The 11,430-nt window shown below is 46.7% G+C and overlaps 1 protein-coding gene across 1 annotated transcript; it reads right to left on the bottom strand.

Moving 5' to 3' along the window:
- Positions 1-2,287: 2,287 nt before the first annotated feature.
- On the bottom strand, positions 2,288-11,089 carry MINAR2 (membrane integral NOTCH2 associated receptor 2). The gene is made up of 3 exons (XM_075446826.1): positions 10,871-11,089; positions 3,268-3,513; positions 2,288-2,467 (listed from the first exon to the last, which is right to left on the bottom strand). Exons 1-3 carry the CDS (start codon positions 11,033-11,035, stop codon positions 2,288-2,290), a joined length of 591 nt encoding a protein of 196 aa, XP_075302941.1. The 5' UTR covers positions 11,036-11,089.
- Positions 11,090-11,430: the final 341 nt, after the last annotated feature.

Genomic DNA, 11,430 nt, shown 5'->3' with positions numbered 1-11,430 from the left:
TGCCTCAAAGGCCAGGCAGACGCTCCAGCAGAGAAAGAACGGACCTTTTTCTCACGCCCAGATTTCAGCAGCGCGACGCACCCATGAAATAGAAAACACGCGTGGGAGAAGAGGGCGGAGCCGCGGGGCGGAGGGAGGAGCCGCGGGGCGGAGAGACGGCGGGGCGGGGCGGGGCGGAGGAGGAACCGCGGGGCGGGGCGGAGGGGTCGCGGGGCGGGGCGGAGGCGGAGCCGAGGGGCGGGGCGGAGAGGCCGCGGGGCGGGGCGGAGGAGGAGCCGCGGGGCGGGGCGGAGCCGCAGGGTCTCCCCGCCCGGCGCGCCCTGCCGCGAGGTGTCAGCAGAGGAAGGTGCATCGCAACGGCGCGGGCGGAATACAAGAAATCAGTCAAAAAAAAAAAAAAAAAAAAAGGAGGGGGTGGGATGGGGGGGGGGCAAATTGCTTTAAACCGGCACCTCCGTGCCTTGAAACGCGTTTCCCGCCTCCTGACTCTCGCTAGGTGACAGCAGCGGAACGAGAGTGCAGCGGCCGGGGGGAAAACGGCTTTATCCCCGCTGCTGAACCCTCGGAGGGCAACGCAGTGAAGAAACTCGCATTGCTGGCGGCTTTCCTGGAAATTGCAGAGCCCTTTGCTTTCAGGCTTCCCGACTGCAGGCCTCAGTAATTGCAAAGCGCATCTCTGCGTTGCATGCAGTGTCCTTACAGCAAATGCGCTTGGGCTGGAAATAAAAACGGTCAAGTATTGTCGCTTTAATGTGAATAATTACTTCGTAATGTCAGCCACTGGTCTTGTAAAATGCTCCCAAGCTCTTACTTTCATGAGCTGAACGGGCCTGATCTTTCAGATGAGAACACCCGTCCCCACCGACACGGCAGCAAGCCCGGAGACCGCATTCTGCTGTACACCGACAGCAACATCCGGTTTTGTAAGAGGGACGCTAATTCTTACGCCAATCCATTAAAGTGCTGCTACAGTTTGCTGCTGGCTGCCCACCAGATGAAAGCGGTGAGCTGTTTTAGTTTGGGACTGCGAAGCACTGACGGTGCAAGCCAGACTAGGGTCCGAGTAGTAATGGCACCAAGGAGATTCGAACACGGACGAGGTCAGGAAGGAAGGAGAGAATCAAGCGCAGTTGTCTTATGGTCACACTGTCCTGGAAGATGAGTCCGCCTTGACCCACGTCAAAGCACTGCAAAGCTGCTGTAAGCAGCAACTTTCCAGCTTTTGTGAATCTGCGACATTCCCTTGTGTGAATGAGGAAGATCCCCGTCTAAATAGCGTTCGTAGCCCCTTACCCTAATGCAGAAGTATAAAGTGTTTCCAATATTCGGAGTATTTTTCTTAGAACGGAATGAAATAGTTTAATTTCTTTTCTCTCTCTTCACTGACTTTTTGTCATTTTACCTCATGTTTTCATTCTGGATTATTCTGAGGTGTATGAACTTAATTTTCTGAGTGCTCTTAACATTTAATTTTGGTCCTCTCATTTACAAAGATCCTTTTTGATAGCATGGCTATACACCACCTTTAATCTTTTTAAGGTGTATTCTAATTCCCATTTATACTCTAATACTCTACCAATTTTGCTCTAATTTTTGATGTGCCAGATTAAAAAAAATATCGACACTCCATCTGTTGGGGTGACAGAGATGCTACATGTTCAAAGAACATCACACAGGGATGAAGAAACCCTATCTCAGGTCTCAGGGAATTCTTTTGGTGGAAGCTCAGCAGTCTGTTTTTCTGCTCTGAAAAAAGTATAAGGAAACATTTGTGCATTTAGGCTAGCTTTTTACTAAGTGCTGCATCATTGCAGCAATGGATTCAGCCACTAAGTAATGCGTAAATTTTTGATTTAAAATTCTTTGGGATACCTTGAATGCTGCTTTATCACACTTTTCTATATTCCAGTAATAGCTGTCATAAAAAGATGAACAGGGTGTTAGGTATTTACCAGAACAAAGAGTCAGAATATTGTCTGTACATGCTGTGTGTACCACACCACACACACGGACACAAATCATTGGCCAAAAGAAGAAGGCATGAAGAGAAGTAAAATATTTATGATTTTCTTTTTTAATTATGCCCATAAGGAGACACTCTGCCATGCTCAGAGCAGTTGTATCTTTTCAGGATCAATTCCTTATGCTGCACAGGAACATAGTGAAATAATGATGTCAAACAAATTTTATTTGTGACAAAAAATTGGAATTCAAATAAAACAAGGGAGGGGAATAGCTTAATAAAAAAATTTATTGAAAAAAATCCCATCACCATCATTTGGCTGTACTAAGTAAGTAAAATGCTGAGCGTGACTATGGTAATCAGGATGCAAACAGCTAGTACCATGAACAGGATGATTCGGCAACATTTGGAATGCTTTTTTTCTCTCTCTTTCTTTTTTAACAAGGTATCATACCCAGGAGTATAAATATCCCCCATCCAGAACTGTAGATCATTAGGATTTTCCTAAAAGAAAAGTCAGAAAATGAACTCAGTTCCTCTCTCTTACACATAAAGTCGTTAGAACACAGCCAGAAGTATTTTGGCTATCATCAGATAGTGATTAATGAATTTAAGGCATCACAACACAAATGCAAGAGACTTTCACTTGAACATAGGTTGCTCTACTTGCCAGATGCTGCAAATGTTCCACTGGGGAAAATTAAAACCACACTTTTCAGCCAGGAACCAAATGTAGGACACCAGCCGTTGAACTGTGTTTAAAAAACCGAAGAAACAGTGTTGTCTTCTCAAGAAGAGATGTCCACTTGCAAACACAGATCTGAGTCCCTTTCCACAACAGGAAACAGCAGAAAAAAACTCACAAAAGTGACCCTAAAAGTGATTTCTGCCAACCCGCAGGCAGGCAGGATCCTGTGTGGTCTGGATGAGGCTGAGGAAATGTATGTTATTTGATAACATAATGATCTTATGAAAAGTTATTAAAGCAGGTATATAGTATTTAGTTGCCTCGTTTATAGTTCTTCCCAACATAAATGGGGAAACTGAGTCGCGAGGTGCTGCAGCTGAAGACTTTCCCTAGCCTCAGTGGTTGTGTTCTGCAGAACTGAAGCTCTTGGAGTCCAACCAGACAGGCAGACTTCTTTTGCTGATCAGACTCATGGGAGTATTGTGTCTGTACCAGAAAACGCGTTTCACATTTACTTCTCGAATCCCACCAGAAGAACCAAGCGGGCTGCATGCATGCACGCACACAGAGCTCACTGCAACTCACTTTGCTCAAACGCAGCACGACAGCGCATTACCTTTATATGGCTGGCCCAGTCACAGCCCAGCGAGTGTCTCTCATAGTCTTGCACAGTCCAGCAAGGGGTCTTTTTCTTCTCCTCACAGTCGTCGTCTACCTGGATGTCACTATACAGGGGGTTGCATTTGATTGTGGATTTCAGGGTGATAGGTGTAATGTGTTTCCCGAGGGCTTTGTCTATCATTTCTTGACTGACCCTGTTCGAGTCTAAGCCCGGCAGCTCAGTGACATTTTTCTTTTCTCTCTGTAAGGCACAAGTTACATTAGAAGTTGACTTTCATCTTCATTTACCTATTACACAGGTCCCCTTCCAGAGTTATCATTTGTGATACAATAGACTCTTTTTTAAAACGCAACAATTTTTCTCATTGTGGCAACCACCTACAGGGCAGCAACGGACCCTGGCTGTCCCCTCTGCGCACATTTCTTCCTGCTGGTGAAAGCACGTGGGTACAATCTGAACATAAACTCTTTTGCAAACGTGAACTGGTGTTACAATGCCTGCTGAAAGCAAGCCTCCGCTTTCGCAGAACAGTGCTGTAGAGTACCGTGGCAGAAGATGCAGTTCTGGTGAAAGCCACAGGCGTATGGTGCAGAAGCAGAGCTGTAAGGACAAAGCGACATGAAGCAGGGGGGTAATGGTGTGTAAGGGGCTGCCTGGAGTGGAGCAGCACCTCTGAGAGCCGGGGTGTGATTCGCAGTGCTGCTCAGGTTGTTGAACGCTAGACCCGTGCCAGGGTGTCAGAGGCCCTTCATTTAACTAAGGGGAAACCCTTAATTCGGGTGCTGTCAGAACTCAAAGGTAATTAAAAATCTGAGCAGTCTCCCAGCAACAACAATCATTAAATTTCACTTTTTGTAACAGAGGGGACAAGGGAGGAGGAGGAACAGCCCTCCTGGGATCATCTTTTGGAGGACTCACAAGCTGCTGCTTAATGCAGCATGAACAGCCTCTTCAGGAGTCGGTAAGATGGTAGCTACTATATTTTTCAATCTGTAATTGCATCGAGGAATGCCAGTCAGACTCTCCAATTCAAGCTGTTCAACATTTTCATTCACCACAACCTTCTGTTCCCAAGACTTCAAATTCTTCTGTCACCAATCTGCGGCTCTGGGGGTACATCAGCTTCCTGAGAGACCTGCTTCTGGCACAGCCCTTATCTCATGCTAAGACCTGTCCCATGTCTCAGGACTGCTTCTACAGAACCACCACAGCACAAAGTAAGAAACTTCCTTCCATGAAAGGGTGTCTTTCCCAGGATACTTCACTTATATTGAGATCTCCAGCCACCAAGGCGCCACAGGCTGGAGGAACTTCCACAGTACGTCCTGATTCTTCTTCCACCTTTCTGGCGGGACCAGAGGATCCCACCTCCTCCCTCACACTGGCTCTGGAGCTGCTCGGATCCCACATCAGCCAGTGCAGGTCCCTAAGCTGATGTCAAACTGTTAGCTTCTTCTGCCTCAGTAATTTTCTGCCCCGTTTGTGGACTGGTAAATCCACTTTCAGTGGAAGCTAGCTGCTACATGTCATCACCTACTTTATGCCTCAGTGCCTGTGTAGATGCATAGACACGTGTGAGTTGAGCTGGGGCAGGCAGGTGTAGAAGGAATCGGGAGGACTGGTTTCTTTCCGAAAGGAAAGAGGGAGAAGCGAAACCAACAGCCTTTGTCTAAGTAAGCCTAGGAGGAAGCATCATGCTGGCATTCTGATCACTAAATCGTGCACAAGTGACTAAGCATGTTTCCCATCAATAATTGCCATTAGTGGGTGGGTGGATCCTCAGTGCTCTCCCAGTCCCTCGATTAGTTCATAGTTTCCATATGTCATTCCTTAGCCTTGACATGTCCCCTGATATTATTACTCTCTTCATTGCAGTTGCAGCTGGCACTGAAGCCCTCTGGATTGTACTGGCCAGATTTCAGCTGAGCTGGTGTTTTTAAGTGTCGTGTCTTTCTGTCTGCATTTTATTTTATTTTGCTTATTTCTTATTTAAAATTTGTCAGTGTCCTTAATGATGCTTCCCTCAGGCTTGCCAGATACTTGAGCTTGGAGAACATTTTGTTGAAGAATGCGAAGTGTCTCACCAGGGGATGCTCGGTCTCCCTGGGCTAAAATGTTGCGAAAAGAATGCGACTTGACAGTGATTTTTAAAGCTGTTTTAAATAAAGTGCTCCAAAACTTGGAATAGATGGCATGATGCAAAATTTGTTCATAAAGAGAGTGCACTGTGCAAAACTTTTTGCCCCTTCCGTCTGGAGTACCTTCATTTTCACAGACATGAGAACAAGAGACTGTGGTAGCCTGAAGCAGAGGTAGGGAGGGAATAGGATGGGAGGGGAAACAGGGTTTTACTGTGAGAACTGGACAGGAATTTTGGGTAGGAGATGGTTTGCAGAAGTTTTGGAGACCAATCACTGAAATGCCAAGCTAATTGAGAGACCAAACTTGAGTGCTGACAAACGCTTGGTTGTGAAACTTCTGCAGTAGGTATGTCCTAGAGGCTGGTTAGGGAAAAGGAAGGAGAGAAGTTTGATGCATATGCACAGAAAAAAAAGGTTTAGGTCCAAGAAATGATACAGAGAAATGTCAAGAAGATTGCATGAAACATATACCTTTATAGAAGCTGAGAAACGGAAGGGGTTTACATAATAAATATATGCCTGCTAGTAATAATTTTAGCAAAAACCATGTATTTTTTCTTTTAAGATTCAAAACATGTCCCAACAGTTTTCACAGACTTCTAGGTTTTGATGCTGCTTCATAAAACAAACATTCAAAGAAAGATGAAAGCATTGTAAACTTAGGTATCCATATGTGTTACAGAATTATTATGATATACACTGTCTGAGAAGCCAGCCTGAATGAGGGTGGAACAGATCAAACCAGAGTTAACCAGAGGCAATTTATATTACTGTTCACTGAATGGAAGGAGGGAACAGCAAATGTTCCTTAAAGCAGCAGGAAGAACTCTGAGAAACTGTAGTTGAAATGTGGTAATGAAATACTCGTTTAACAACACGAAAAATGCTCAACTCTGCAAACACATAATTGTGTTTGATCTACATATTACTCATGAGCAAGAAAGCTGTTATGGTTTGTAACTCATTTTTCACTGAGAACAGTTTGTCCAGCTTTGACAGACCCAGAGAGATGACACAGACAAAGAGAGGACTCTGTAAAAAGCCTGAATATCTGTAGAGAGTCAATGTTCGTTCCATTCCTCGGTCAAAGTGTGCTTTCTCCACAGGTTTTTCTTGCTGATTATTTCATAGTGCAAATTACACATATAGATATGTTACAATATACGGAATTTAAAGTTATAAATTAATCTATATTTCTAGGGAACATTTTTATCTCATTGTTATCTTGACTTCATCCTTTTGTTCCCGCTGTTGTCATTGTCGCTAGCAGTTGTGAAACAAACTGAAGGGCTAACGATTCTCTCCATGGTCTGTGATATGAGACATCAAGCTATTCACTCACGAAAACTAGAACATCAACAGTTAAGGCTAGGCCTCGGTCTCAAGCCCGTCTACCTGCAAGAAGAGATTAAAGAGATGCCTAAAATATTAGGGAAATTTACTTCCTGCAAGTCAAATTTTTCTTTAGTCCCCATCAAAGAGAGTTAGTTCCTCTTGTCCCACGGCCAGCCGTGGTCTCCAGCTGCAGCCAGCGGAGATACTCAATGAAAGTGACAAATGCTGTTGATGGGCAGCTACGCCTACAAGTTTCAACCAAGCGAGTCTTTAAGAAACTTGGGGTCACCAGATGATGCAGGATTTGTTTTGTAACAACCTTCTCAATCCTAATGAAAGTGCATGGCAGGGTGATTATTATATTTGCCTGTAATTTGCTCAGAACTGTAACTTTCTGTTATGCAAAAGCCTTGTAACCCACCCTGGAGGACTCTACAAGCCCTTGGAAGGTCATTTTTCTCTCGTAGAGACCTGTTTCTATGACTGACAGACAAGAAGCTGCTAGGTGGTAACCCAAGAATACCTGTGACAGCTGTAAAAACTGTGTAGGTATTGCTAGGCATTTGGTCAATCAAAGAAAGCTCATTTATCAGGCTAAATAACTAGCAGCTCTTTAGAATTTCCTGAACAAATCTATCTCATACGGGCCGCTGTGAAAAAGCAATCAGGAAAGCAAGGAGTAACCGAGGGTAGGTAAGCTGGTATGGAGGACAGTAGGGCAGACAGCTCACATCAAGGGTTCCTGAGAATGCAAGTTTTATTATTGAAGGAACTGAAGGGATTGGAATTGCTTGTCAGAGACATAAGGCAGCCTCAGGTACTACAAAGCAACCTGGGAAGCCTCCTGACAGGGATAGGAAGATCAGTACATGGTCATAAACGCTTAATCTGAAAGTGACAGGAGTATTTAGAGAAAAGTAGGCATTCGTATGGACTATTTTAATTGTGCAGCACTGAGAATACTTCTGGCATGGTAATGAATTGTATACTTTGAGAAAGCTGTTTTATCTGTCATTGGTAATAGAGTTCTGCAGAGTGTTGCATTTGTTGTATGAAAATTCTGTAGGGTGTCAGGCCAAATCTCCTGCCAATCTTGCAGCTGGCTCTGATTGTGGCCATCTGCAGATGTCTAGGGAAGAGTAAGGGAAGGAGCGGAAGTACGTAATGCACGTCTGAGCCAGGGGACAAACAAGTAATTGTAACCCAGCACCTAATTTGTAGGTAAAAAAACATCTCTTGTCCCAGTACACTGAGAAACAAGTAAAGGCAGGACACAGGCATTGGCTCAGATGAGAGACCAGGAGGGGTTACGAGTGCAATTAGCATGACAATTGTAATACCTGTAGGCCAGACTTTGTTCAGAGTTGTGAATTCTGAAGCCAGAGCAACATGACAAGAAGTATCGCGGTGTTCAAAGACTAAATGCTCTCTGCTGTCTTCCAGAAATCGGGGGAAAAAAGGAAATAGAAGCAGGAAAGAGAAGTTGGAGAACTGCAGAAAATGACCAGGTAGACTACAGGGGAGACATGGACCTCAGCTGTGAGAAGCAGCTGTGGGGGATTAATAATCTGGTGTATGCTGAGCACCAAAACACATCACGGGGCAGAGCGTCCAGCAGGACTGGAGATTTTCAGGGCAATCAGAAAGTGGAAAGTAGCTGGCCATTTGCAGGAGAAACAGTCTGTGCTTTTGATGCTGCTTTGCATGAGGAAGGGCCAAGATTGCTGAACTGCTTTATGGTTTGTTTCAGTCAAAGTAGATGGTGAAAATAGATGCTAAGCTGGGAAGCTGTTCAGTTTGCCTGATACAGAAGAGGAAAGGAAGGAGAAAGAACACCAACTTTTTGGTCAGCAATAGGGATTATCGTTGTGTCAAGCTGCTTTTTATAATGGAAATAAATTCAAAAATTTATAGGTGGAGAAAACACATAAGCAGTTCAGTGCACTTGAATTTAAATGATCTCATAATAAAGGTCTGGAAGAGGCCACAAGCACGCCAACGAGAAGTCACTTTACAGGGGAGCCCTGAGTACCAACAGTTTCTTAAAAGAAAATGAATTTCTGAAGAGGGAATTTAGGCTACTCTCAAGGTTTAATGTCTTTGGGAGTCTGTAGGTCACGCACATATGTTCTGAAATGAATTCTCCTCCCTTGCCCCCTCCTCCTCCCACTCCCCCCATTTCCGTTTCTTAATTAACTAACCCTTAACCCCATTAGCTCTCATCTTAAAGTGAAACGTTATTCCCGCGCCATTAGTTCTCCACTGTGCCATCGTGTTTATTCGAAAGTCTGGAACTCATCAGTTCTTTTCCCTTTGCTTGATTGTCAGCAAAAAGGGAGAAAAAAATAAAAAAAAAAAAGAGGCAAGCTGCTAAGGGAGAGCATAAGGCACAGCGAATTTTATCTGGACAGCTTGAATTCACTAACGGCTACGTTTAAAACTATCGGCTGTGCCCTAGGTCTAACACCCACGCAACGCCCCGCGTTGCAAACCGCGTTTCGGGGGGCGAGGTGAGCACGGCAGCTTCCCCGGGGGGGGGGTGGGAGACGGGACGGGACGACGACACGGGAGAGCTGGGGGCGAAGGGCTGAGCGGCAGCCGAGGGTGCGGCCCGGGCCCCCCCCGCAGCCCCCGGCGGCGCGTCCCGCTTCGCAGCGGTGGGAAGGAGAGGAGGGTCCCTGCCGCGGGGGAGGCTCCGTGGGTGGCTGCCCGCCCCCCCAACCCCCCGGTACAGACGAGGGGCTTCGGCGGGGCGGGGAGGGCGGCCGGCGTTGCGCCACAGCCCATTGTCTGGGACCCCGCAGGCTCCTTCCCTCGGCGGGGGAGGGTCTTCGCATGGGAGGCGACGGGCGACCGCACGTCCCCCCGCCCACCCCCCCCAGCTCCCCCCGGGAATCGCCGGCTGAGATTATAGAGCACGGGCGGGGGGAGCTGGGGTAGGCAGGAGGGTGGGGAAGGTGGGGGCTTGGAGGGGGGGACGGGGGACTTCTGCCCGTGGATGAGGACTGGAACGGGCTCTGGGAGGGTGTGCTTCACTCCCTAATGCTTTCTGCTTCACTCCCTCCCGGAGCCCGTTCCAGTCCTCATCCACGGGTTTGGGGAGCTGAAGGGGAGCGAGAGGGGTGAAGTGCAACTGCAAGGAGCTGTGGGAGACTTTAAGGGTCTTCCCCTCCCCCTCCGCTCCCCCAGGCTGATGTTTTCTTCGGCTCCCACTCCTCGTTCCCCTGGGGAATTGGACCCCCACCCTAAGGATCCTCAGGACGCAGACCTTCCTCCATCCCCCCCTCCCTCTCCCAACCGCGTATGTGCGTCTCCATCCCTTGACAAGAACCAGACCTCGGAGCTTGTGCTCATGCGAGGGGTGGGGAGGGCGAGGGGCTCCCCGGGAAAGGAGCGCTGTGGAGCAGCAAGTGGGGCCCAGAGGGGTGTGAGCTGATGCAGCTGTACTGCCGCTGATCCAGACGTGAACTTCGCCGCCGCCGCCGCCGCCTCCAGGGCCTCTGCTAGGCACTGCACGTTTACTTTTTTACCAAGAAACTGCTGCTACCTATATATAATAACCTGGATTAATAGTTGGCGTGATTCACGCTTTCAACAGCAGTCTGTCAGGGTACGAGAAGGTCAAAGCAGAATGAGGAAAACAAGGCAAAATAAAGAGGAAGCTACAGTGAACTATGTAGACCTATATAAGCTCGCAAGACACTAGCAAGAACCTCTGATGCTCTCTCGAACATGCCTTTTTATCGAGTTTGGGGGATGTGGCGCGGCTTTCACATATAAGTCTGGGTTTTTTTTCTTATTTTAACCCTTTAGAGTAATTAATCGGTATTTGACATAGATAGGCTTTCTGGGAAATGCTATGAAAATGTTACAACGAGCAGTAGAAAGCCTAACGTACTTAAATAAAGCCAGTGGACCACCCTGAAGAGAGCCTCTCTCCCCTTGGAGCCTGATCCTCACTGAAGTCAATGGGAAAACTTACGGGGGTACTAGTGATTCGGATTCAGAGATGCAGGAAGCTGAGTCCACAGCTTAAGTCTCAACTTCATGTCGTTTGTCTCCAGATCCCCAAACTGAGGTAGAAAAAGTCAGGAAGAATGTCAGCCTCTCTTGGGCCTTACCTGTAAATAGACCCTGTTGTGCCAGCGCTGCACGCCAGGTAAAGCTGCTTCCGGGAATTTTGCCAGGCTGGCTTGTAGAAAGGCAGAGCTTTTCAATAGAGACTTCCCCTCCAGTTGCAGGAATTTATCGGGATGGTTGTTGTTTGGCAAAATAGACAGGTCCATGTTTCTGTCCTGTACAGTAACAACGAAAACAGCCCCAGCTTCTGCTTCCTGGCTGTGCACGCTCCTTCTATTATTAATGACATGAAGAAGGATACGACAGTTTCCTGAAACTGTATCTGACCCCTGTTTGGTGTCAGGCTCACTTATATCATCTACCAGTGATAAATGTTTAGAAGCGGCAGAGCACACAGGACATGTTTCTGTAACTGCCCAGCTTAAGTTTTCAAGTTCAAGTTCTATTTTGATAGATACATATGTGCTCATTAAAGCTAACAGAGTACCAGTGAGTAGATGCATGAGACACTTCAATGCATACCAGCACTTCCTCAAGTGACCTGCCAAAAATGTCAAGCTTACAATACTTCAAAGCAAGCTTTTTTCCCCCTGAAAATTAG

This window comes from Opisthocomus hoazin, chromosome Z, assembly GCF_030867145.1.
Source record: "Opisthocomus hoazin isolate bOpiHoa1 chromosome Z, bOpiHoa1.hap1, whole genome shotgun sequence".
Classification (NCBI taxonomy): Eukaryota; Metazoa; Chordata; class Aves; order Opisthocomiformes; family Opisthocomidae; genus Opisthocomus; species Opisthocomus hoazin.
This window is presented reverse-complemented; position numbering and strand designations above follow the sequence as displayed.

What these genes read in the sequence shown, in the direction of transcription:
- MINAR2 (XM_075446826.1), bottom strand. Translation starts at nt 11,035, where the DNA reads ATGGACCTGTCTATTTTGCCAAACAACAACCATCCCGATAAATTCCTG. An exon ending in ACAACAGGGTCTATTTACAG is followed by an intron (nt 3,514 to 10,870) that starts GTAAGGCCCAAG and finishes TGTGCCTTACAG; the next exon opens with AGAGAAAAGAAAAATGTCAC. An exon ending in ACTGGGCCAGCCATATAAAG is followed by an intron (nt 2,468 to 3,267) that starts GTAATGCGCTGT and finishes CTTTTCTTTTAG; the next exon opens with GAAAATCCTAATGATCTACA.